This window comes from Sminthopsis crassicaudata, chromosome 1 (genome assembly GCF_048593235.1).
Source record: "Sminthopsis crassicaudata isolate SCR6 chromosome 1, ASM4859323v1, whole genome shotgun sequence".
Lineage (NCBI taxonomy): Eukaryota > Metazoa > Chordata > Mammalia > Dasyuromorphia > Dasyuridae > Sminthopsis > Sminthopsis crassicaudata.
This window is the reverse complement of record NC_133617.1, coordinates 31,433,156-31,459,634: the sequence shown is the minus strand read 5'-3', so window position 1 is coordinate 31,459,634 and position 26,479 is coordinate 31,433,156. Positions and strand designations below refer to the sequence as shown.

The 26,479-nt window shown below is 42.6% G+C and overlaps 1 protein-coding gene across 3 annotated transcripts; it reads right to left on the bottom strand.

The window, feature by feature from the left end:
* Window positions 1-25,671, bottom strand: ANAPC7 (anaphase promoting complex subunit 7). Of its 3 annotated transcripts, none has more exons than XM_074297616.1 (11): window positions 25,404-25,671; window positions 14,452-14,638; window positions 12,962-13,081; window positions 9,532-9,643; window positions 8,983-9,136; window positions 8,245-8,387; window positions 6,621-6,738; window positions 5,563-5,759; window positions 2,010-2,234; window positions 1,489-1,639; window positions 1-914 (listed from the first exon to the last, which is right to left on the bottom strand). In XM_074297616.1, exons 1-11 carry the CDS (start codon window positions 25,502-25,504, stop codon window positions 725-727), a joined length of 1,698 nt encoding a protein of 565 aa, XP_074153717.1. In that variant the 5' UTR covers window positions 25,505-25,671; the 3' UTR covers window positions 1-724. The 3 variants fall into 3 exon arrangements, with proteins under 3 accessions (XP_074153717.1, XP_074153705.1, XP_074153713.1); XM_074297604.1 differs by lacking the exon at window positions 25,404-25,671 and adding an exon at window positions 11,350-11,390; XM_074297612.1 differs by lacking the exons at window positions 12,962-13,081; window positions 14,452-14,638; window positions 25,404-25,671 and adding an exon at window positions 11,243-11,358.
* Between the last annotated feature and the right edge of the window lie 808 nt (window positions 25,672-26,479).

Below are 26,479 nucleotides of genomic sequence, written 5' to 3'. Positions count from 1 at the left end.
TAATTTTAAAACTTTTAACAAAAAACTTTTCCTGGAGACCAGACACAACAGGAGAAAAGAAATAACAAAAACTGCAGAGTGGCTTTCACTTCAGCCAGAGGAATTCCATCTCCGTACCCCAGAAGTGGCTCTATCCTCTAATAGCAAATGAAGAGTCATGAATCCTAAGAAAAGGGACTCTCGTTCCCTGCTCGGTAAGAAGCTATAATCCGTAATCAAGATCGTGGCCTGGGCTCTAGAAGCAAATCGCTAGATCTTCGAAGAGGAAAATGTTTGCAAAACATCCAGTCTCAGTTTAAGGCATTACCAACACTGCAGAAAGAAGCAAAATCAACAGGGAGATTTGGAACAGCCTATGGGGGTTGTTAGCAAAGGGGGACTTTTGTTCAAAGGGCCCAGGCGGCCGCCCTCAGAGACTAGCCGGAGCGCAGCGGCCCTGGAGCAGGCTTCCTTTGCCGTTCCCCTGCCACATTCCCCATGAAGCCCGACTCCGGGTCGGGGACTCAGAACCAGAGTGCACGGAGACCGACTTTTGTCCCAGAGCCTCGAGCAAACGTGCATGCTTCCGAGACTCTGCTCACGCCACGAGCAGGAGGGGACAGAGATCTGGAGAGCTCGGAAGGCCCAGTTTCCAAAAATGAAGTGACAACTGAGGACACAGTGGGAAAACCCAATTCCCCATGGCGATAAGGCGGGGCTCTTCTTCCCAGATGCTGGGCCGGGGTCACTGCATGCCAAACCACTGCTCCTGGTCAGCCCACTGGGCCGCCTCGCTGTCGCTGCCCTCCAGGTCCCCTTCTTCCCCGCTCCCTTCCATGTCGTCCACATCTTCCTCCTGAGTGGCGTCAGTGGGACTCTCCTCCTTCTCCATCTTCTGCATCCCCTCTAGAGACTTCTGGTCATTGGGGTCCAAGCTAAGAGACAACAAAACAGAGGAGAGTCCTGGTCACGTCCGGCTCCCCCCCACCACAGGGGGTACTTTTCCCTAAGCCAGCCCCTGAGAGGAGGCAGCACAGAAAGCTTCCTTCTGGAGGCTTCAGTTTCCTCACCTAAAAAATTAAGGGGACCTTCCATTTCAGAGCGGACAACACTGTTGCAGGGAGAATAAGCGATTCATGGGCTCACAGAAGCCACTTGAGGGAACTAAATGACTTGTCTAAGGTCACAAGTCATAAGCAGTAACACCCTTAAACCCAGAAATGTTTGTACCACGTCACATTGGACTAGGAAAATCTCAAAGACCATTCTAGTTCTGACCTCCTCTGGATGACTGAATGACGGATAAAGTCTAATGTTCCTATTTATTTAGAAACACGCTCAGCAGGACCCACAAGACTGGCCCATCTCCGTCCCCAAATGCTGCCCCCTTAGGAGGGCCTCTCCGGCCGTGGAAAGGTGACGGAGGCACATCCCAGGTCTTCCTCACCCTGCACCTGGTAACCTGCAGCCCTGGGCGAGCCTCTCCCGTGGGGGCTGAGGAAGCCTTACCTGAGAGCGATGCTGTACTGGTCCATGGCTTCCTGATACTCATTGACGGCCACCAGGAAGTCGCCCAGTATCCGATGTAACACGCAGTCACTCTGATTGGCCAGCGCGTTCCTCAGCAAAGCGATGCCATCCTCATACTTCTGTTCTCTGCCTGAGGAGAGCAAGATTACCTCATTATCCCACGCATAGGACAGTGCAGCTCAGCCCTGCTACCTTACACAGCCGGCTGGTCACAGCTCAGTGACGACATAAGTGAGAGCTCATTCAAACTCCTGGCCTCTGGGCCAGCGCTCCACTGGGCTGAAACCACAAGTCAAAATGCAATCGAGTGTTCTGACCAAAATGATCTGCTTCCGTCTTGGTCGTCCGTGTGCCCATTCCCACAAAAACAGTCTATTAGACTGGACTGCACAAACACCATTTCTGGCCAACAGCGGCCATTCCTCCTAGTTAACCTGAATGATGATGCTTCAAAGCAGTCAGTGCTGGTTAAACAGCCTCTGGGATCTGTTCTCACTTACTAAGTAACTCTGCTTTCTTCACCACCGCCTTAATGTAGTCTGGCCTCTGGCTCAGGGCTTTGTCCAGCAAGGTCTTGGCTTTCTCCTGGGTGACCGGATCTTCGAGACACACGGTGGCTAAAAGGGTGAGAGTCTGTGCATTTGCCCCGAGGGTTTTATAGACGTTGTTGGCCATTACCATGGCCTCCCGAATACTGTTAGAGGCTAAATAACATTCAATGAGACCTAAGAGAGAAAACAAAGCGGGAGGGGAGGCAAACACATTAGTATTCCAAAGCGTGCTGCTCCACTGACCACTTGAAGGTTTGCGATCTAGAAGCCTGTCAAAAGGCAGACTGGGAAAAGAGCTTCTGGAATGAAATGAGTCAAAAAGGGCTCTTGAGAATATCAAAGAAGGTTCCCCCCCCTCAAGCAGCTAACAGAAAAATCCTCCACGTCTGCACTGTACACCTCAATTGTTGGGCGCCATCTCCATAACTGGAGCCTTAAGGAGCTTCTAAAATAATCACGAGACTCCGCTCGGGAGAGTCAAAGTGAGCAGGAGAACAAGCAGAAGGAAGAATCCTCTTCCTCCTCTCAGGCAACAAGCATCTGATTGTTGCCAGCTTCCAATTATTTTTGACCTATGTTTAAAGGCAAACCCATATTGTCCTCTGTGGTCTAAGGTCGGGCCCAATGTAGACAGTCTGGTAGAGCAGAAGACCTGGCCCAGCAACCCAAGAGAAGTGACATGTCCTGCCCTGAATGCCATGCTAGAGTTCTAGGCCACAAAAACAGTCTATTAGACTGGACAAAGTATTTAATTCCTTAAAGGCCAAAGCAGATTCCAATCATATGACTGGTTCTCCCTCTTCTATACCTTTTTCCTTTTCCTGACCAGTCTCCCAGTTGCCCAGACTGAAAAGGTGGGCTCATACCCACCCTGCCTGGTATGGGAACTCGGCCCTGGGACACTTCCCACCTGGGGCAGTGCCGAGGTCCTCCACTGCCTGGGGAGAAATATCCTGGTGCCGACTGAGTGATTTCAGTTCATCTTCTGTTCAAAGCTCTCAAACGTAACTGATCCAACATCCTTTGCCTGCCCAGCGACAGGGACTCCAGATGTGAGGCACTTACCAGCTACACAGCCTGTTCCCGATACCTTCCTATGATCATTTTAAGAGCAGCCCATCCCTTCAACCATCCTAACAAGGGGGCAATCTTTGGGAAGAACTCTGGCACATATCTCTCTGAATCATGAAGACCAGAACACATCTCAGATCTATAGTTTGCCCAGGACTCAGCAGATCCTCCAGTGTCCTCCCACCTACAACCAACCAGCAGAACAAGACCCGTGATTGATTCCTACCACACACTTACCAAAAACTAATCAAGAGTGAACAGGACGATGTTTTTATTAGCCATGGGGCAATGCTCACTCTTGCTTTTCCACTCACAACCTCTCCTGCTGGCGAGTCACCCTGCCATCTCCATGCTAGTGGAAATTGCAGAGGAGAAAATGTGAAGGAGGGTTTAAAATAAATGGAACCGAAAAGGACCCATCAATTGGAGAACTAATGACGCATGAATGTAATGAAATACAACTGTGCTATAAGAAATATGGAGATGATTTCAGAGACACCTGGGAAGACTTGTAGCAACGAATACAGAGCAAAGTGAGCAAAACCAGGAAAACATCAATAACAAGACTGGAAAGACAGACAACTCTGAAAGAATCAAAGCAAGTTGGCCAGTGATGGAAACCATCTAATAAGATGTATGATTTTGGACAAATTACATGACCTCTTACTACGAAGAATTAAATTTTGAATACATGACCCCGAGATCCCCTACAATGCTATGAAAAAAAGGCCAATAAGTATGGCCAAAGGGCTACCAAATTGGGCACATCCTTTGATCCACAGTGCAACAACTGGGCCTGTGTGCCAAGAAATCATAAAAGAGGGAAAAGGATCCATATGTACAAAAATGTTTGCAGTTCTTTTTGTGGTACAAGGAAGTGGAAATTGAGTGGATGCCCATCAATTGGGGAATGACTGAATAAGTTATGGTGTATGAAAGTAATGAACTATTATTGTTCTATAAAGAATGAGGAACTAATTTCAGGAAGATCTGGAAAGATTTACAAGAACTGATGCTGAGGGAAACAAACAGAACCAAGAAAACATTGTGCACAGCAACAAGACTGATGATCAATCATGAAAGACTTGGTTCTTCTCAGTGGTTCAGTGATCCAAGGTAATCCCAATAAACTGAATGGAAAATGCCATCTGTGTCTAGAGAGAGAACTATGGAAACTGAATGTAAATCAACACATACCATGTTCATTTTTTTTTCTCATGATATTTCCCTTTTCTGATTTTTCTGTCCCAATATGATACATATGGAAATATGTAAAAAATGAACGTAATGTATAACTAAAAAAAATGTTTTACATGTAAAGGGGGGGGAGGAGGAAGGGAGAGAAAGTAACTACAATGAAGCAAGAATAGCAGTAAATACCCTTAGAAATTCATAGGAGACAAAAATCCAAGAGAAGAGCCAATAATATAATTAGACGTGTAGACAGAAATACACAGAATGTGGTTAACAAGGTGTACCGGATAGAGATCCTACGCAAGGAAGCAAATTGGGCTTCAAAGGATCACCAAAACCTGCTGGAATGAAACCCATGACCCGAATCTGCTTCTAGAAAGAGAAGAAGGGATTAAAGACGGAGAAAGCCACGTTGGCTACCAGGAAGGCCTCTTTAAGCAATCAGGAATATGAAAGGGGGAAACATGCCGACCAACACGGTTCTCAATAACAGCAGGAAGAACAGGGAGTCTCTAGTGTTCCCCACCAAAAACAAGGCTTAGTAATAACTCAAAAGCCCTATTTTGTGGGCATTGTTTGTTTGTTTAAACAAGGAGAAAGCAGAAAGGACTGCTTAAAAACAAAAAAAATTTTTTTAAAGAATCTGTAGCTACTGAGCTCTATCACAATAGTTTTGTTTTTGGAATTTTTCTCTTCAAATCTGAACTCATTTTCTGTGAGAGTAAGCTTCTGAGTCTATTTTTACATTTTTATAAAAATCTACTTGGGAGGAAGTACATTTATAAGATCTGTTTTAATTTCTGCGAGGTGAGTCACCAAGTGGTAGTGAAACTGGCATGGCTGATCTGAACTTCTAGAGTCAAGTTCACATGAACCTGAATCCCTCAAAAGAAAGTAAAACTTAAGCCAAACCTTCCTCAGTTTGGGCTCCCAGAAAACTGCCTGGTTCCCACACCCAGCCCTGCCCGAAGTGTCAGGCACTATTCCAATATTCCTTCCATTCTAGGCATGGAGGGAAAAAGCTCTGGGCATTCCTGGCCGTCACAATACAACAACACGACAAAGTGCAAAACTGGGGGGGAAAAGCTAGCCCAAGTAAGAGGAAAGATGAATTCCTAGATATGTGACACAAAACTACTTCCCAGCATCAAGAAGCCAAGGAAACATAGAGCTCAGTAGCAATATTATGGCCTCCTCTCTAGTCCCCAGTGGCCTTCTATGGACTCATTATTCTTACCTTCGTAGCAGTCCAGCCGGCAAGGGGCAAGGCGTATGGCTTCCCGAAAGTGGATTATGGCTTCCTGAACTCTGCCCATATTTCTAAGGGCTGCTCCCTTCAGCAGCAAAGCTTGGACACTGTTACTATTGAGCTGAATAGCCTTGGCTCCTAAATACAAGGCCCGAGAATATCGTTTGCTATAAAAACTATGACATCTAAAGGAAAAAAAAAATAGACAAAGACTAATTAGCAAAAGTACTAGAAGAAATTTCACTATTCAGTCAAAATCAAAGGGAAAGCTCTAAAATCACATACAAATCAGGAAAACAAAGTTCTCTCTCTCTCTCTTTTTTTTAATCTTTATTGATTAGAGAATTCCCCCCCCCCCCCCCCCCGGACTTGCCCAGGGTCACACAGCCAGGACAGGAAGTGTTAAGTGTCTGAGACCAGAATTCAGGGCTGGTGCTCTATCCACTGCGCCACCTAGCTGCCCCCATCTCTTTTCTTTATATAAATTAGCCTCCATAATCTATATTTCTTGATTTGACCCAAGATGCTTACCAAAGAATCAGCTATTTAAAAAGTCTTTTTAAAAATGAGAGCTTTTTAAAGAAAAGAAAATTTTGTTAATTGTCTGGCCTTATGGTATTAAAAGGGTATAATTTAAAGCCATGTCAGTAAAATGTTGTTTTTAAAAGCAGCTAAGTATGCAGAAAGTCATTCTAGAGGAGGATTTGGGACACCTGGAGATAAAAGTAGCCTCACACACTTACAAGATCTGCCAGTGACCCTGAGCAACTCATCTGATCTCTGTCTGCCTTGATTCTCTCATCTGTAAAATAGGGATAATAGCACCTAACTCCCAGGGATTTTGTGAGGATTAAGTGAGGTCATATTTGTGAGGGACTTTGTAAGCGCTATAGAAATGCTAGCTGTTCTTAGCTCATATTCTTTTATACACTTCACTTAGTTGCTTTACCAGGCAATTCCCTCATTACTAAGAATTTAGCTTTATCTAAAACTAAAACTTTTTGGGGTACGGAGGGGAAGGAAAACCAAAAAGCAGGAAGGCATACCCAGACACCACCCATGGCTCGGCATGCTGATCAGAAATATTAAATAAGCGGCAGCCCAGATTCTCGACATCTTCTAAGCGTCCTTCTCGTGCTAGTAAGTATCCATAGACGTCCATTCCTAAAATAAACATTCGGAGTTGTGCAGGGGATTCTCACCTTAAATCATGAATATGAGAAAGACTTCCCTTTGTAAAGGGCCAGAGCCGAACAGCTGGCAGCCCCTGCACTCACGCCCACCCGCCAACACAAATCCAGGCAGACGCTAAGCTCCACGTCCTCCTCTGCTTGTTTGCCCTCACACCTTTTTTTTGCATCACCACAAATGGTCAGACACAATGGCCGCCTGTTACTTTCAGGAATCATTGGCTCCCCCTCCCACAGCATGAGGTGCAGCTAAATGAACCCCCAGCAAAGGCAGCAGACTCCAGAAAGCGCGCCATCCTTTTCTGGGCACGATTCAGGAAGTACACTCACGTGTTAAATATGCCAGTCACACTCAAAGAACAAAAAGTGAAGCTATTACAGGTTCTAGGAAAAGCAAGCTGCGATATAGGCAGTCACTCAAGAGCCCGTCAGCCGTCTCTGGCTCATAGGTCACAGCCAGTTTTCTCCGGTTCCCGTGGCCACGAACCCGCAGCAGCACCCCACTGCAGCTCTGCGCCAGCCTCCCCTCCACCTCTTCAGCTCATGTGTCTGACACCTTAGATTTACCAAACCACTTTGAAAACCACGTGGTGGGAGAGGCACCCCAAGAGGAGGAAAACATAGATGGCAGCACCAGGACTGCACTTGCCATGGGATCTGGGGAAGCCATCTGAGGACTGGCCTCCAAGCTGCCTCATTCTAGGGGAATTTTGGAGACGGAGACTACGACCCCTTAGTGGCAGGATGATCACAAGATGATCTTATCATCACCTAACTCTTTAGGGACCTTCTCTTTCTCATCTGTAAAAGAGGAAGACCACTTGTACTCCCTACCATACAAGACGGTTGGAGGAATTAACTTCACCATCTTAATGGGCTTGTCTTCATTATCCCCTTAAAATTCCAAAATTATGGCTCTGTGACACACCTACTCAGGAACCAGGATTCTGTGGGCTCTCAGAGCCCTCCATCACCCTGACGCACCTCGCGTCCTTCCTTCGGCCTGCGCCCTTGATCCCAGCTCAGAGAGAGTCTGCTCATTCCCCATCCCTCCTTCATCAAAGTTCTACGGGTCCAGTTCGGGCTCTTGGGTGTCCAAAGTCTGTCCTGGCTCCTCTCCCCTCAGCATGCCTCTTCTCCACCATCAGCTTTTCCTCGCGTTAATAGCTCTGCTGCTCCTGGTGTCGGCCCAGTAGCACCTAGTAGACACGCCATCCCTATCTCTGGCTGAGCACGCTTGCTGCCCTCTCCTTGGTTCACTACCTCATCACCGTTGAAAGAGATCATTTTCAACTTCAACAACATATGCGTAAATTGTTTCAATAGCGACAATACTAAAATATCATGTTACCAAAAAGAGAATTCTTACAAAGTGATTCCAGTCTAATTTACAGAAGATTTCTACACAAAATGCTAGCCGGAGTTAAACTCTTCATTTTCCTATGTCTTGATTTTTCTCCCAGAATTATATTGACTTTACCTTTTATCAGATAGGGATCCAACATCTGGGCCTGTTCAAATTTGAGAATGGAGTTTTTGTTATCTCCAGCTCGGAAGTACAGATCTGCTAAGCTCCCCAGTAGGTCCACATTATCTCTCAATAAGGACTTTTTCTCTAGAGAACTTTAAGATATTAGAGATTACATAAAACAAGCACACAGAAGTCATCAAATGTAAGTAGGTTTCCTGATTTCTAATTTAAAATGCAGCTTAAAAAAAAAAAAAAGAATAGGAATTATGTTAAATTAACTATATTGAATAACAGAAAAAATAAAATACTAGGGAAAAACATTTCAATACGTGGAATAAACTTTTGATGTGAGCACCCCATGCTCTCCAGAAGCAGCCCAGGCCAGCTACAACAACAGGTCATGGATCGTCTGAGGATCAAATCTGTTATTCTTGCACAGCTTAAGCACAACAAGCTAAGAAGATCCGCTTTGCCACAGCACAAGCTTGAGGCCTGGCCAGCCTAATTTTACATTTTAACAGATTTCCAATAAAGATGATTACACCTGGGTTCATTCCACATGGAGAGGAATTGAGTGAACTTAATGTGGAGCAGCTGACAGCACCCCAGGGACACACAACTGGCAGCAGGGAAACTGTGTTGAGAGCCCTTCAAGAATCCTCTTGCTGGCTGGGAGAACCAGGCCGGGCACCCTGCAATTCCCACCAGGGAACGGCCTGGAGAATATGAACTGTTGCTGGTTCTTACCAGATGGTATTGATGGCTCTGGTGTTGTCGCCAGTGTGCACAAAGGCATACGCTTTGATCCACACTGAAAGCCAGTCCAAGTTAGGGATGCTCTGAATCACATTCATTGTCATCGATGCCACTTCTGCCCCTTTTACAGAGAGGGACAACAAACCTAATCCAAGAGACAGACGGGAGGTGAGAGACGTCATCCATTTTAACAAATGCAATAAGCAGGTGACTATACTTTTTGCTGTGCTGAGACTACGCGTTCATTATCAAAGTGATGCAAATTCATTGGGCAGCAGAAACATGATATAAAGAGCCCTCTATGTGGAGTCAGGAGACCTGGGTTCAAATCCCACCTACTTACAAGTAGATCCTTGGTGCCTCCATTTTTCCCCTTCCCGTCCTCATCAGATTGTAAAAAGGCACTTTGTAAACCTCAAGGTCCCTCTGTCATTCCTGAGTCTACCTTCGAACTCTTCTCTTAAACAGCAATGAGACGCTTGCCTCCACAGCACCAGACTAGTGATCAGACTGCCAAGTGAGGGAGAAGGGTGCCTCTACCTAGAATGGCGTCCAGAGCCAGCGGGCACTGTCTCAGCACCTCTTTGTAGCTGGTCACCGAAGAGCGCTCCTGCCCCGCCTTCTTGTACAAGTTGGCCAACATCATGTTTATCTGCAATCAACAAGATCATCCAGAAAGAAAGAAAAAGAAAAGTCCAATGAATACCAGGCAATTCGCCACGAAGGAGTTCTAGTCCCCTTTATCAGCTAGAACCCCCGGTTTCCAGGAAAACGCCGTCTCCCTCCCCATCCCCCTGCAGTGACTCTGGCTGTCCACTGGGCCCTCTCGGCTACACTGGAAGCCCAAGGGCTCCCTGGCTGACCAGACCAAGAGCAAACAGTTTAGTCAAGTCTAATACCAAATCTCCTGCTTCTGAAAACTGGAAAATGCTACATTCAAAAAATATTAGTACCATGTCCCTAGTTTAGGCAGACTACTTCTTTCTTGCTCCCAAAACAGCAGGAAAATTCCCCAAGCGGTTTGCCTGGGTTTTTAGACTTAATATCTAATGATGATTAAGGCACAAGAAAGAACTAATGGTGTGACTAGACAAGGAGGGTCAAACCGATATCCCCAGAGAGGGAATGCTTGGCCTCCCTGTGATAATTAGCATTTAAGGGACGATCCCTGGCTACAATCTGCACTTGGGAGAAAAAGGCTGCAAAGGACAGACTTGGCACCTCCCCTCCCAGGTGACAATCACACACAGATCCTCCAGACTCTTTAATGCTAGTGAGGAGAGACTCCCACATTCTGGGCACAACACACAAGTAGGTGACTTAGTAAAGCTTTATTAAAACAAACCTTTCTAGACATGCAAGAGGGTAAAATGAATTCTGAAGAAAAAGAAAAATGTTGAAAGGAAGAGAATGCAAAGGATAGAACAGTGTTGATATTTTCAATGACTGCACTGGGATACCTAATATTAAAAAACACACCTGGACTGCAAAATTATCAAGGACCTAATTATGCAGTCCTGCTAGGGCATGACTGTGTGCATCTTGTAGCGTCCATTTACAGAATGCTTTAGACAAAGCATTTTCACATTCAGTATCCCATCAGGCCTCAAAACAGACCTATGAGAAGGTAGGCAGGGCAAAAGGGAGAGAAGAAAGGCACATCTTCCCCAATTCTCTGGGTCTAGGTTATGGCTTGCTGTGCTACTATCGTGCCATACAATTTAACACCTACAAGTTTATCCAAAAGAGTAAAGGACATCTGCTCTTCACAGAGGCCTACTGTACATGAACTCATCAAGTATGACACGTTCTCAAGCCATGCACTAATGCAAACCACCTCTGGCCTGATTTCAAATTTTCCATTTTAAACTCTTTGAAAATGTAACATTTGATAAAAAGGGAAATGCTTAAAGGAAGACTCCAGTGCTAGTGTGTCCAATAAATGAGGATAAAAGCCACCTCCTTAACTACTGGATCTTGCAAAATGTCGCCTGATAGGCCTGTCCTGGTAGAATATAACAAAATTCAACTCTGTACATTCTTAGCCTATTTCACTGTCACTGCCAATCTAATTTTTAGTATTTTCTAATGGGATGGCCAATCCTTTTTCTTTGAAACAAGCCCTTCCTTGGAAATCTCATTATAATTACAAATCGCACAGTTCCAAACCCAAGCAGTTATAATTTTCTAAGGCAAAATGAAAAACCTTTATGTGACAGGTGTATTCCTACTAAGAGAACTGAATACTTACTAAGTTATTATAACCTATCACTGGAGTTTTCCTTTAAAAGGTGAGGGAATGTGTGGCGATGTTTACCATACATTAACAGAAGTTCATTTAGATGCATTTTGACTCACTTCCTTGTCCTTTACACAGACTGAGAAGCCCAGTTAACTCCCTAACGGACAAGAAAGAAAAAGTATAAATATTATGCTTGATGAATAATCTTTTGTGTTTGCTCCTAGCTATTACAAAATCAAGGACAGGAGGTCCCAACACAATGTAAACTTATTTTACACAGAAAAAATTAAAATGTTCTAGTTTTCTGTGTGTTGCAAGTCAATCATCCCATTAAAAATAAATAAAATTAATAGGATTAGGGAGTTGAAAAGAACCTTACTGATCACCTAATCCACCTAGAATGGAAGGTTAAAAAAACCATAAAGCATTAGGAAGTCTACAAATCTCAACTATTTCACCACTTTTTTTTTCCACGAGATTCCAAGAACCCCATAAGTCATCAAGAAAGAAATGTCATATGTATTTACTGAAAAAGAAACACTATCGTTCAAAATTGGCTGTAAGGAGTCAGAAGTCTTGAATATAACAATATCTCTCAAGCAAAAATAAGAAAAAAAAGTACTATTTTATGTGAAAAAAAGAAAAAACAATCTTCGTCAAGGGTGTGGGTGGGGAATATTTCTGCCAAGTCCAAGTTAGTAGAAGGGGACAGTGATTTCTTTTCTCCTGGGCTAAGAGTATGAAAGAATTATATGCTTTTAAAGGAGGCATCAGCAGTAAATGTGGTTATTTTCTAGGCCAGATATTACGCTGGTTTTAAAAACATCAGACTAGGAATCGATCAAAATCTCTCTCAACTATTGAAATTAGTTTAAACAATTAGTGATCATATTTATCAACCATTTTTTATGCTTAGGTAATGAATAACTCACTTTGTATAAACAGCAGAGGGCAAGTGACAACTTTAAGGGTCCAGATATTATAAATCTGATCTAGACCCAGACTCAGAGGCTCTAAATGAAATATAACTGAACTCTAAAAAAGCCCCCTCTCTTAAAAAGCCAGATGTACTGTTTCTGACCCTAAGATGCAAATCCTCATTAGTGGAATAAGATGTACAAAATGAAACGTGTCTTGGATTTTTGGCGTGATGTGGGGATACTGAATATGAATATAAATTTAATGCTGAGTGCAAAAGGTCCCATTGCTCTTTTAATTACAATTTAGAAATACTCTGATTAATGATGCCTTGTACAATAAAACACATATATGTATCCCACATCTTAAGTGTGTATAAAAGGGCTCAATATTCTCAAATTCTTAGCAAAGGAGGTAACAAACCAATTATCCTGAGGCAAGAATGGATTTTCAAACAAACTACAGGTGGATAAGATGATATTTTTTAGAAATAAAATGATTGCCAAACTTCTACTGGCAATATACTATTTCCTAGGAAAAGAAACTAACCAAACTAACAAACAATCTTTGTGATTCATTCCAGCTGACTCTCCCTTAGCCAAACTTGCCGACTTGGAGAGGAACTTTTCCCCCTGTATTGCTCTAAATTGTATCCCATCAGCAGTGGAGCCAGCAAGAGGATAAATCATGTGTAAACAAGCAGAGGGGGCCCTCTTACTCATGGCATTCATAGGAAACAGGGGCTAGAGAAAGGGTAAACAGGAAAACATCCATCAGAAACAGACCTGAAAATACATCAAACCAACCTACTTTGGGAGTTCTCTGTCTCGAGGGGATCCCATCAAGGACAGCGATTGCATCTTTGTCTTGTTTTAACATTGTGTAACACTCAGCCATTCTGTATTTTACTTCAATTTCAGATGGAAGACACTATTAAAAGACAAAGATAAAAATATTCTAAGTGAGTCAATATACTATTGAAGCAGCAGCTATTTGAAGAAAAAAATTCAAACACTAATCAACTTCACTTTCATTTCAATTCAATGAACAAGTAAAAGCTGCTACAAGCCTTGCCCTCAGAGCACAGTTCAACAGGCAAAAAGACAGAAAGAGCTATTATACAAGGGAGAATTAGATAAATGCAGAAATCACTCTGTTGCAGGAAACTAAAATGAGAAGAGGAAAGGAACTGTATCTCTGGAGGGCTGGGAGGTGAAAGGGCAAAAGACAAAACAAACAATCCCTACCACGTTCTTTCTCAATAAGGACTTATCGGGGCAAATTAACACACAAACTATGAACTAAATACTATCAAAATACAAACCATTTTGGGGACCTAGGCTGTAGACTGATAACCGGGGAGGACAGGAAGGACCTCTCACTGTGGGTAGCCCCTGAGCTTGGCCCAGCGGGGCACAAGGGATTCCACGAGGAAGAAGAGCATTTGTTGCAAACCCAGCAGAACAGAGACCAAGTGAAGGGACTGGCATGCCTGGGTCTGTGTTTCAGGGATATCTATGGAAGTGGTAGGGAAGATGGCTGAGGGAAGTGAAGGGCTAGAGAAAGGGAGGCTGAGTGGGTGGCTGACAGAAGTGGGGAGGCCCCCATCTAGAGCGGCAGCCAGCAGAAAGGGGAGTGAAGACAAGATAGAATCTGCAAGCTGCTAAGAATTGGAAAGACCTCCATATGGCAGGTGAGAGGGAACAGGCTGCTGACCGGCCCAGTGGAAAAGTAAGGCTGTCCTGGATAGAAATAGGTAATTTAGGAGGTGGTTTGGCGGGCTACAAGGGTGGAGGGGAATTTCCCAAGTTTGACATTACTAGGAAACATTTAGGTTTTAAGAACATCCAGGGAAATATCAGGGTTTTGGGGACTATTAAACTGGTACAGAGAGTTGGAAGGAATCTTAGAAACTTAGCATTCAACTCTCCATTCTACCTCTCAGGATAATGAAGCCCAGCACGGGGAAAGGGAATTATCTAAGATCACAGATTCAGCACAGCTAAGAGGTCATGGCTCCTAAACTGCAATTCTGCTTCAGGATTCTATCCTCTCATTAACTTAACTTGCTTTCAGGGGATGCTTCAGGGTGTTTGGCTTTGTGTTAGCAAATATCTCTGTTGTCCAAACAGAATATATCAATAAATATTTTTAGAATTAAAAGGGGAAAAAATGAACTTGCCCACAACAGACAGTTATTTTAAAAGTGCCAGGAAAAGGAAATGACATCAGCTTCACCATTTCTATTTTCCAGGGGCCCATGTTATGCAACAAACCATCCCATCTGTGTTGCCAAATACCTGACTCTGAGGAGTTGAAGCCGCACTGCCAGTGGAAGGTCTCACTTTCGATGTTTTACTTAAGGCCTTTTTCTGCTGTAGGGCCATTGTGTACTTGCTAACGGCATTCCGATATTCTTTATCGTGAAAGAGAGAATCTGCATGGTAGACCAAAAGCTGGTACTTCTGAGATGGAGAGAATAATTCACTGGGGGAATAAAAACAACACATCCCACCAATAAGTTCTTCCTCAGAACTAAAGAAGCAACTCAACACTGCCCACAGGCCCCAGCCCCAGGCCTGTTTCATAGGAAGGAGAATGAATAAAGCACAAAACAAAGCTCCACAGCCAGAGAAATAATAACATAGCCACTAAGAGAGTAATCTTAAATTGGATAAAAGATCCTAAAACCCAACCAAAGCACCAGTCTGATCAAAATTAATTTAAAGGTAATAGAATATTCCAGATGTTCTATCTTTTAATATCTTCAGGAACCAAATGAAATAGCTAACTTAAGATTGGGATGTCTGCTAGTAGGAACTGTAAATCTTATAAATCACATGAGACAAAATGAAATGCTCTAAAACAAACACCAAAGACAGACAAAAACCAGGTCTCCTCACTGTCAACACTAGGCTGACAGCAGGAAAGTGAGCATCAAACTCAAAGATGCTCCAAAGGCACTAATGGGGATGAGGGACTCTGCAATCACTGCATTTTTAATCATTAGTAATCCTTCTGTTTGTGCACAAAATGCTTCAAAAATTGCCACAGTCCCAGAATATTAACTTCACAATGATGGGGGATTTTAAACATAACACCATTTACAGAGCTGTTGCAAATACTCAAAAATTTCATTTGAATCTGTTTAAAAATGGTGTTGATCCCATAACCCTAAAACTAAAATACTGACCAAGTGTTTCTTCTGACTTAATATCAGATGCCTATTCCCAACCCTGGAGAAAGATAATCTGAGTAAGTGCAGGGGGAAAAAACAAGAGAGCTCAACATGTTTTAACTATTATAAGTCAACAGATAAGATTTTTTTAGGGGAGGAGGGGGGAAGAGAGAAGCAAATGGGGATCATGGTAAAAGGAAAATTAAAAGAGAGAAGAGGTGTTTTCAAATTCGGATGAGGACAATCAATACAGACAACAATCCACTTCCAAGTGAAAAAAGTCCTCTCTCAAAAGCTCTCAGAACATTTTTTGATGGTGGATTAGAGGCAGCATCCCAGCTGAATTATCTCAACATTTCCCTCCAAATAACTTTAAAATAACATCTCTTCCAATTTTGGAGCAGCAGAGCTTACAAAAGGTCAGGGTGAGACATTTTTCTAGCCTAAGACAACTTAGGAGGCCGGCAGAAGAAGACTGTGACATTGGAGTAGAAGCCAGTCCAGAACATACAGAGTGCAGTCCAGCAGCAGGCCATGGAAGCAGCTGGCACAGGAACCACAGCAACAGTTTTCTAGGTAAAGACTAGTGGCCACACAAGTCCATAGAAAACACCATTTTGGAAGCATGGAAAACTTGCACACCCCCCAGCACTAACTCTGAAAACAGCACCATAAAAGTCTACTCCCCATCTCCAGGTGGGCAGAGAACAATTCTGACATAAAGTTCAAAGCCAAAAAAAATAAGCTAAAAAAATAAACAAACAAAAAAGAACTTGGATCATTAATTAAAAGCTACTACAGTGACAACATATAACAATATGAAAACAACTACAAAGAAAGTCACAAAGAAAAAAATGCTAATTAGAATACGTTCCACAAGAATTCCTGGAACAGTTAAAGAAAGAGATAAGTGTAGTAGAAGAAAAATTGGGAAAGGAAATGAGTGACCAAAAAAACAAACAAACCAAAAAAAAAAAAAAAAAAAAAAAAAAAAAAAAAAAAAAACCAGCTTGGTAAAAGAGGCAAATAACAGAAAATAACACTTTAAAAAATAGAAAGAGACACAAAAATATATTAAAGACAACAACTTAAAAAACAAAATAGGTCAAAAGGAAAAAGAGGTACAAAAGCTCACTGAAGAATATAATTTCTTAAAAATAATGATTTTATGAGAGATTTTGAGGACAAAATCAAAAGAAGGGGAAAAAAAAGAAAGAAAGAAAAACGAATTAGCTCATCAGAAAAACAAGTCACCTGGAAAATAAATCAGGGAGAAATCATGTAAGAATTATTGTACTATCTAAAAGAATTAAAGAGGGAGACAGAGAAACAGACTAGACATCGTAATTTTTTTTTTCTTTTTGGTGAGGTAATTAGGGCCAAGTAACTGGCTCAAGGTAAGTGTCAAATGTCTGAGGTCAGATATGAACTCAATTTCTCCTGATTCCAGGGCCATGCTCCATCCACTCCATCTTTCTAGCTGCTCCCAGACATCATATTTCAAGAAATTATATAGGAAAACTGGCCTAAGAGCTTAGATCCAGAGGGTAAAATAGAAATTGAAAGAATCCACTAATCACATCCTGAAAGAGATCACAAAATGAAAATTCCCAAGAATATTATAGTTAAATTCCAAAGCTCTCAAGGCAAGGAGCCAGGAAAAAAAAAATACTATGGAATCATACACAATATCAATCACACAATCATACACAAGAATTAACAGCTTCCACATTAATGGAACACAAGGCTTGTAAAATGATATTCCTGAAGGCAAAGGAGATAGGATTATAACCAAGAATCATCTAGCCAGCAAAACTGTGTATAATCCTTTAGGGGGAAAATGGGCATTTAATAAAAATAGAAGGCTTTCAAGCAATCAGAGCTGAATAGAAATTTGACATTCAAACACAAGACTTAAAAGAAACATAAAAAGGCAAATGTGAAAAAATAACCATAAAGAAGTCAATAAAGTTAAACTATTTATATTCCTACATGAGAAGATGATACATATAAGCCCTAAAAACTTTATTATTTTGGGGGCAGTTAAAAGGAGTCTTCCAATTTTGAGGTGGCACTTCAGATCTCTCAGATTGGATAAGATGACAGGAAAGAAAAATGATAAGTTAGAGGAAATGTAAAAAAAACTGGGACACTGATGCATTGTTGGGGAAGTTGTAAATTGATCTAACCATTCTGGGGTAGTTTGGAACTATGCCCAAAGTCTATCAAACTGTGCATATCCTTAGATCCAGCAGTGTCTCTACAGGGTGTGATTCCCACAGAAATCATAAAAGAGGGACGTGCAATATGTGCAGATGTGCAAAAATGTTTGTGGCAGCCTTTTTTGTGGTGGCAAGAAACTGAAAACTGAATGGAGGTCCATCAGTTGATGGATGGCTAATAAGTTATGGTATATGAATGTTATGGAATATTATTGTTCCTTAAGAAATGACCAGCAGAATGATTTCAGAAAGGCCTGGAGAGACTTACATGAATTGATGCTGAGTGAAATGAGCAGAACCAAAAAAATGTTGTATACAGCAACAACAAGATTATGAGATGCCTCTTTTCAACAGTGAGGTGGTTCATGGATATTCCAACAGACTTGCGATGGAGTGTCATTTATACCCAAAGAAAGGACCATGGAGACTTAATATGGATCACGGCATGGTATTTTCATCTTTTTTGTTATTTGTTGCCTTCCCCCCCACACTTTTGATCTATTTTTTCTTCTGCAACATGATAAATGTGGAAATGTTTAGAAGAACTGCACATGTTTAATCTATATTGGATTATTTGCTGTCTAGGAGAGGGGAGAGAAAAATTTGGCACATAAGGTTTTGTAAAGATGAATGTTATATTTAATATGTACGGGAATGCCCGCCATCTAGGGGAGAGGGTGGAGGGAAGGAGGGGAAAAATTCGGAACAGAAGGGAGTACAAGGGATAATGTTGTAAAAAATTACCTATACATATGTACTGTCAAAAAAAAAAAAAAAGTTATAATTATAAAATTAAAAACAAAAAGATGAATGTTAGAAACTATATAGGTATTCTGAAAATAAAAAGGTATTTTTTAAAAAGAGTATGCTTCAAAATGTACTCAAGACACAATCAGTTCTTTCTCTGGATATGGATAGGATTTTTCATCATAAGTTTTTCAGAGTAATGTTGGATCATTAGCAATCACAGTATTGCTGAGAATAGCAGTCATTCACAGATGACCATCCCATAGTGTTGTTAATATTCTAAGCACAGCACATCTCATCTGGCGTGAGTTTATGGAGGATTTTCCAGGTGTTTCTGAGTGCATCCTACTCATCACTTCTCATAGAACAATACTATTCCATCATAATCACATACCACAATTTATTCGACCATTCCCCAATTGAGAGATATTCCTCAATTTCCAATTCTTTGCCCTGAGAAAAGAGCTGCTATAAACTATTAATAAACTACTAATAATCACTATTGATTAGAAAAATGCAAATTAAAATAATTCTGAGGTACTTCATGCCACCTATTACAAATAACAACTGCTGGAGATGTGGGAAAACAGATACAACAGTAAACTGTTGATGGAGTTGTGAATTGATCCATTCTGGAGAACAATTTGGAACTATGCCCAAAGTAAAACTGTGTATACCTCTTGATCTAGGCAAAACCATGACTAGGAAAAAAATCTTATATGTACAAAAATATTTATAGTACTTCCTTTTGAGGTGGCAAAGAATTGAAAATTGAGGGGATGTTCATCAATTGGGAGAAAGCAAAACAAGTTGTAGAACATGATTATGATGGAATATTATTGTGCTATAAGAAACAGGGAAGGGAGAATTTAGAAAAACTTGGCAAGAATTGATTGCAAAGTAAAGTGAGGAGAATCAGGAGATCATTCTGCATAGTAACAGCAACGTAATGATGATCAACTGTGAAAGACTTGGCTCCGCTGATCAATTCAGTGATTTAAGACAATTCCAAAAGACTCATGCTGAAAAAAATGCTATCTGCCTCCAGAGAGAGTTGATGAACTTTTGAGTACAAAGTATAATTTTCTCACATCCTTTATTTTTATTTCACACTTATAATTGATATCATACTGCTTGTCATCTCAGTGGGTGGGAGAGAATTTGGAACTCAAAATTAATTTTAAAAGTTGAAAACGAATAATTTTTTTAAAGTGGAAAAAAAAAAAGACCATTTCCCACACATCTTTTCCCTTTCCCACACAATCTCACCTTCGGCAAAATTTCTTACTAACACAGCTATACTACCTGTCCCCAGGAGGACAGCAAGGTGAAGAGAGAGAGAGTAGCACAATAACTGGCTCTGTCATTTGTTATTCATAATGATAATTTAATTCAACATTTATTGTCTATTCAATATGAAAATCTAAACCAGGCACTGAGGATTTGGGGGAGGGAGAAGGCAGCAGCACAAATCTGTGAGAACAACATAAGAAGTTTCAGTAGGACAACTCCCTTGGCTAATGTATATTAGCCACTCTTCTCCCAATAACAGTCCTGAAGAGCTGCCTGGGCCACTGACGTCACTAGCCATGATCACAGAGCTAGTTTATGTCAGGACTTGAGCTCAGGATGGCCTGCCTTCAAGGCTAGCCCTCAACAGGCACTAGGGACAGACAGACTTTTTTTCTTAATGCAATCACTGTCCTCAAGGTGCTCATCACATTTTATTTGAGTAAAGTTGTGATGTGTATATGAATACATTTAATACAAGTTAGCATGTGATGCTAGGGGCAGGTAGGTGTCAGGTCTGTTCTTAGGAAGACTTAGATCAAAACTAGCTTCAGACACTAGCTGTGTGATTCTATCTGCCTCAGTTTCCTAATTTGTAAAATGAACTGGAGAAAAAAATAGCTAAACAATATCCTAGCCAAGAAAACATCAAATGGAATTACAAAGAATCAGACAAGATTGTACAACAACAACAAAGCATGTGATGAGGACAAAGGAAAGAGATTAAGAATCTATGAAAATGTAAGGAGGAAGATTACACTTTTGCCTGGAAAGCCTCACAGAAAAGGTACCTTCTGAGACAACGTCTAGAAGAGAGACAAGAACTAGGAGCAAGAAATAACCTTTCAGAAATGGGCAGTAATCTTCAAAAATATGCAGAGAGATGAGAATGAGGAACATTGAGTATTTGTCTAGACTCCAATGTACGTAAAAGGGCATCTAATACTGTAAAACCAGACAAGAGAATCACTCGGATTGTTAGAAGTTAGAAGGAAGCTTAAAAATGATGATTTCTAAAGCGCTTAATTTTTTACAAAGCACTTTCCTCACAATAGGTGCAAGAGAGTTCAGGAATAATTATTGGTTGGTGGGTTACTGTCCTTTGTTCTCAAAAAGGACCAAAATGACCTCATTGTAGTAAGAGACAAATTAGCTTGTCAGATTATGGCTGATCAGACCAATACAAACTCAGAATACTCTACCACAGGTCGGACACAAATAATCCATACAAACATTCAGGGTTGCTTCTCTAACTTTGTGCATTTCACATTTCCTTTGAGCTAATCCAATTCTGCTTTGCTCACAGAGCACAGCATTTTCTCTGAAAATGACCCTGTGTAAGTGTCTCTTATATCATATAATCGATTCTAAAATTATTAAGAGAGATCTAAAGAGTGTCCTTGTATTGCTTTTTCTGGCACCCTCTGAGGACTTCCCCTATGCAAGTTCTCCATAAAATAATCTTTTTCGCAAGCATACATTTGACATTTAAACAACATGGCCAACCCAAAGGAGTTGTGCTCTCAGCAGGAGCTGGAATACTTGGTAATTTAGTTTGGGAAAAAACTTCTGTGTCTGATATCTACCTAAAATCTTCCTAAGACAATCCAAATATAATAATTATACCCATTTTATAGATCAGGTCAGATCAAGTGACTTGCCCAAGGTCTGACAACTAGGATCAGGCCAAGAAGCCAGGACTTCTCATTCCAAGACCAAATCTTTTCACAGTGCCACGCCTGCCTTTGTGTGAGGGGCAGTGTAACCTGTCTGGCAAGGCTGTAAAGGCCTCCAAGGCCAGCTCCTTCAGCCTATTACTAGCCATAAATTATCCCTAAGAAGTGGTCCTCAAGCATCCACCTAAAGACCTCTATATTCCTTATTATTGCTCTGTAAGAAATGACCAGCAGGAGGAATACAGAGAGGCCTGGAGAGACTTACATCAACTGATGCTGAGTGAAATGAGCAGAACCAGAAGATCGCTGTACACTTCAATGCTGTATGAAGATGTATTCTGATAGAAGTGGATATCTTCAATATAAAGAAGATCCAACTCACTTCCAGTTGATCAATGATGGACAGAAACAACTACCCCCAGAGAAGGAACACTGGGAAGTGAATGTAAATTGTTAGCACTACTGTCTATCTACCCAGGTTACTTATACCTTCGGAAGCTAATACTTAACGTGCAACAAGAAAATGGTATTTACACACATTTATTGTATCTAGGTTATATTGTAACACATGTAAAATGTATGGGATTACCTGTCATCGGGGGGAGAGAGTGGAGGGAGGGGGGGGATAATTTGGAAAAATGAATACAAGGGATAATATTATTAAAAAAAAAAAAAAAAAAAAAAAAAGACCTCTATATTCCTGAGCCAATCCATTCCACTCTGAGCAACTTTAATTGCTAGGAAATTTTTTTTTAATCAAACCTAAAAAATGGTTCTTCGAAGCCTCTGCTTAATACTCCTAGTTGTGTGCTCTGGAGCCAAGCCGACAGGTCTAATTTTCAAAGACATCTGATGCCAGCTCTCACCTCTCTCTCAAGTCTTTTCTAAGGATCACTACCCTGGCACAGTGTGGCCCCATCCTGACTGCCCTCTCGTCAGGTGCTTTCCACTTCAACGATGTCATTCCTAAAGATCAATGCTGCACAAGGCTCTAGACCAGGTAGATGCGGGGCAGACTAAAGTGGGGCTCACCTCCCTAGCTCTGGGACACTGCACCTCTCTAAAGGCAGGATAAGATGGCACTGGCTGATTTGGCTGCCATATCACATCTGACTCTCAAAGCTGCATTTCATTGAAAATGCCACATCTTTTTCAAACAGACTTCAGTCTAGCCCCAGTTCCTACATCTTATACTTATGCAGTTGATATTTTTAAACAAGAAGACTTTAGATTATCACTATTAGATCTCGAATGGCCCAACTTCTAAGCTGTCAAAATCATTTCTGATTCTATCATGCATCACCTCTGCACATTAACAGGCCCTGGAGAAATGTGTATGTTGGCAGTACCATGCCCTCTGTGCCAAAATTAAATGGGAATTGTTACAATCATCTAAGGTTCCCTCCCAGCCCAAACATTCTTGATCCTACGACATGCTTCACGGTGGTTTAAGTAGGAAAGCGTTGCATCACCTTTAAAGTTCTCCTGAACATGAGCTATTTATTAATTTCAGTCTCACTTTAGTCTTTCTACCTTATATGCTCTGAACCAATCTAGAAAGAGAGCTAAGGTGGAGTCAGAAGATGGGGGTTCAGTTCCTGGCTCTCCTGTTTACTGTTCCTAAGATGCAGGGCAGGAGGCTCTCTCCCTCTGAACTCTACCGTCTGGCTCCCCAATTCACTATTTAACCAGAACTGTGCTCTTCAACAATTTCTAGTAGCCAGATCCAATGGCCTCGTCTCAGTCCTCATCCTCCTTGCCCTTTCTACAGCTTCTGACACTGCTGATGCCTTGATCTCCCAGTTACTCCCTTCTCTCAAGGTCCGCCCTTCCTATGTGATGGCTCCTTTTCTGTCTTCCTTGCTGGCCCCTCATCCAAGTCAAGCACTCTAATAGTAAGTAGGTTCTGTCCTTCTCTTCTCACCTCCTTAGATTCAATGATGATTTTCAAATCTACTTCTTCCCTACCACTCTGCTGACCTACAGTCTTTCATCTCAAACTGCCCAGTATTTCAAACTGGATATCCTGTCGCCATCTTAAACTCAGCATGTCCAAAACTAAACTCATCATCATCTTTATCCCTAGCCTTTCCCCCTCCTCCTTTTACTGTTGTGGGTAGCTCCTCCCAATTACCCAGGCTTGGAATCAAGATTTCATCCTTGAATCCTTACTCTTTCATAAGAAAGAGGGATAACCTCATATTGAATCGCTGGCTAAAGCCTACCAATTTTACCTTCATCTCATCTCTCCAAACTCCCTCCTCCTAACTAAACCAATCAGGCCTGCTGTTACTTCATCCCACATTTTTCCACCTATTCAAAGCAAGGCACCTTCTTGGAAGTTGAATTATAAAGACAAAGAAAACAAGCCTTGCCATTAGGAACCTTACATTCCACTAGAAGACGCAATGTGTACACAAATACAGGCACTAACAAATGGAGAGATAGGAAAAGCCTTGTAAGCCAATATCTGAACTGAACTTTTAAGGAAACGAAAGATTCTGAGAGCTAGAGGAGAGGAGAGAGCCATTCCACATAGAGCAGACTATGCAAGGGCAGGAAAAGGGAGAGGGAAGGCCAGATCTGGGGGAACTGTGACCTAAGACAGTTTTATTGGAACAAAAACTATGCAAAAATGAAGGCAAAAAAAACTGGCTGAGGCCAGATTATAGGGAGCTTTACTAGCTAGGGGGAAGAGTCTGGAATCTACCACTGAGACAAAAGGGAACCAACAGAAAATCCTAGGGGAGGTCATGGGGGAGACACCTTGGAAATAGTTTAGATGGCTGGTAGAGGCCAAAACAAAATGGAGAGTCTAGATTCAGGAAGAATAACTGGAAAGTTATTATAATAACAGGAGCCATAGCATTCTACAAACATCATCTCATTTGAGTCTCACAACAACTGGGATCTAGATGCTATTATTATGTCCATGTTACAGAAGCAGCAAACCAGGGCAAGTAGAATTCTGTCTGAGACACAGAAAGGTCAAGTGAATTATCCAGAATCATAAATGTGTGAGGCTGGATTTGAACTCAGATCTTGATTCCTGGGCCAAGGCTCTTTCCACTTAACCACTTGGCTGCCTCAAAATTATTAAGAAAATATCACATTCAACAACTGCAGATTAAATTGTGGTTTTTCCTTTCTTCTAATTTAGACATCTCCCTGGTAAATTTCAGGATAAGAATGCAGTTTTCAAAAACAATCATCAACTAGGTCAATGAACTTAGACTTCTGCAGGACAGAGGAACAGAAGGGAGGTCATTAGAACATTCTGCACCAGCTGGTAACAATGTTATCTAGGTCACTTCCAGAAAATGCATGAATCTGAACTTTGAGTTAAATTCAGCTTCCCCCCCCCCCCCCTAAGACCACAAAATTATTAGTCACGTAAAGGAAACGGTAGTTGGGCTTTCAGCTTTATTCTGCAGCCAGCCTTGGTGTTGTCTATTTCAGAAAAGGGCCCTGGGGGAACGGGGAGTTGCTTGGCTGAGGGAAGACCAGGAGAAAAAAGGAGGTAAGTGCAATCTACAAGACTTGGAAACCAGACAGATCGGAGAAACAAAAGGCAACATAGCTGGGCCCTGCCCGGCCGCTCTCGATGTTTTCCAGTCCAGACTCAAGCCCAGGAGTCCAAAGTCCAGCTCCTCTCCCCTCCCAAACTCCGGCCCTTACCTCAGATCCGTCCCTGCCCGGAGCCCCACCCACAGCCCCGCCCCGTATTCTGGCCCCATTTCCAGTGCTCCCCCCTTTCTCAACTACCTACGGGAACCCTAACCCCAACGAGCGCTCCAAGTCCAGACCAGCGAGTCCCGCCCCCAATTTTTCCCGCCCACACCTTAAGGCCCCGCCCCCTCCCCTTGGCCAGGTTGCTCATGGCTCCGCCCCTCTTCGACTCGGGGATTCTCTCTGCCCCCTTAATCCCGCCCCTTCAGGCCCCTCAGCCTCTCCCAATTCAGAAGTTCCCAAGTCCCCGCCCCTTCGGGAGCGCGCCTACTAAACCCCGCCCCCATCAGCTCCCCTCGCCTTTTCAGGCCCACGCACACCCCTCGAGTGCGCGCCCTGACCCCGCCTCCAGGGACCCTCCCCCTTCTTCCCCTCCCCCCACCGGACTTTTCACGCTGGGCCGCACTCACGGGTTGTTGTTGCTCATAGTGAGGAGGAGGCTACTGAGGAGCCGCACGTTAGAGTGCAGCCCAGCAGCTGCCATGTCCCGCACGTGGTCGATCACGTTCATCTTTGCTTTCCTGGAGTGGCTACGAGGACCCGGCGGCGGCCGAGGCGGGGACCGGACACCGGCGGGCTCCTGGGGGAGGGGAGGGGAAGGCAGCGGCGACGAGCGCGGCGAGCGGCACCTCAGCGAAGGCGCCAAAATGGCCGCCGGCCCAGGGTCCTCGTCAGGCCCCCTCGCTTAAGCAAGTCTAGGAGTCTTGGTAGTGCCTGCGTGGAAAAAAAAAATTCTCGGTCCTTCAGGGAGGGAGGTCGCAAGCTATTACGTATAAGGAAGAGGAAGAAGCTAGTGCTTGCTGCGGAAGCTAGCTAAGTAAGATGTGTTCGCGCAACTTTCTGCTTACTCAGAGGAACAGAAATCCATCATAAAGCCCCGGCAGCTCCAGAGCAAATTCAATCTTTTCCTCAGGCGCGTCTAAGACAACTCTAACCGTCGGGGCTAACTGCGCTTGCGCGAGTCATTATGCCACATGTGTCCCACCACCACATCCCCCGTCCAGCTCCTCTCCGGAGTCGTGGCCGCAGTTGCGCGTTCCCAGCATCCTAGACGCCGCTGTCCTCCTGACTTTCCACCTTCCCTGGGAAAGTCACTTCATCTATGTCTGCCTCAGTTTCCTCAATTGTAAAATAGGAATAATAATAGTCCCTCTTTTGTAGGGTCTTCGTGAAGATGAAATGAGATTTGTAAAGTCCATAGCACATAGTAGGGGGTTCATAAATGCGTTTCCTCTTCCTTTCAGCCCCAAGCTTTTCGCAGCGGGGTTTTCCGACTTTAAAATAACAAGTAGAGCCATAGCTAAAAAGTGGAGTGTTGTCCTCTCCTGTTCCCACCACCTCTTAATTAGCATTTATGTGCCTTTTTTGAAGGCAATTTATTCTTTATTTCTGGGTTAGAGTTTGGGGATTAGAACGTAAACCTGGACTCCAAACAATGGGAGAAAAGGGGGGAGGGAGACTCTTCGTTCAGGGTTTTTAATCTTGT

Bases quoted from the DNA above. Each gene is read 5' to 3' on its own strand.
- ANAPC7 (XM_074297616.1), bottom strand. From the start codon at position 25,504: ATGAACGTGATCGACCACGTGCGGGACATGGCAGCTGCTGGGCTGCAC. The intron at 6,739-8,244 runs GTAAAGTCAATA...TGTTTATTTTAG, and splicing joins GGATCCCTATCTGATAAAAG to GAATGGACGTCTATGGATAC. The intron at 915-1,488 runs GTAAGGCTTCCT...GTTGTCTCTTAG, and splicing joins CAGTACAGCATCGCTCTCAG to CTTGGACCCCAATGACCAGA.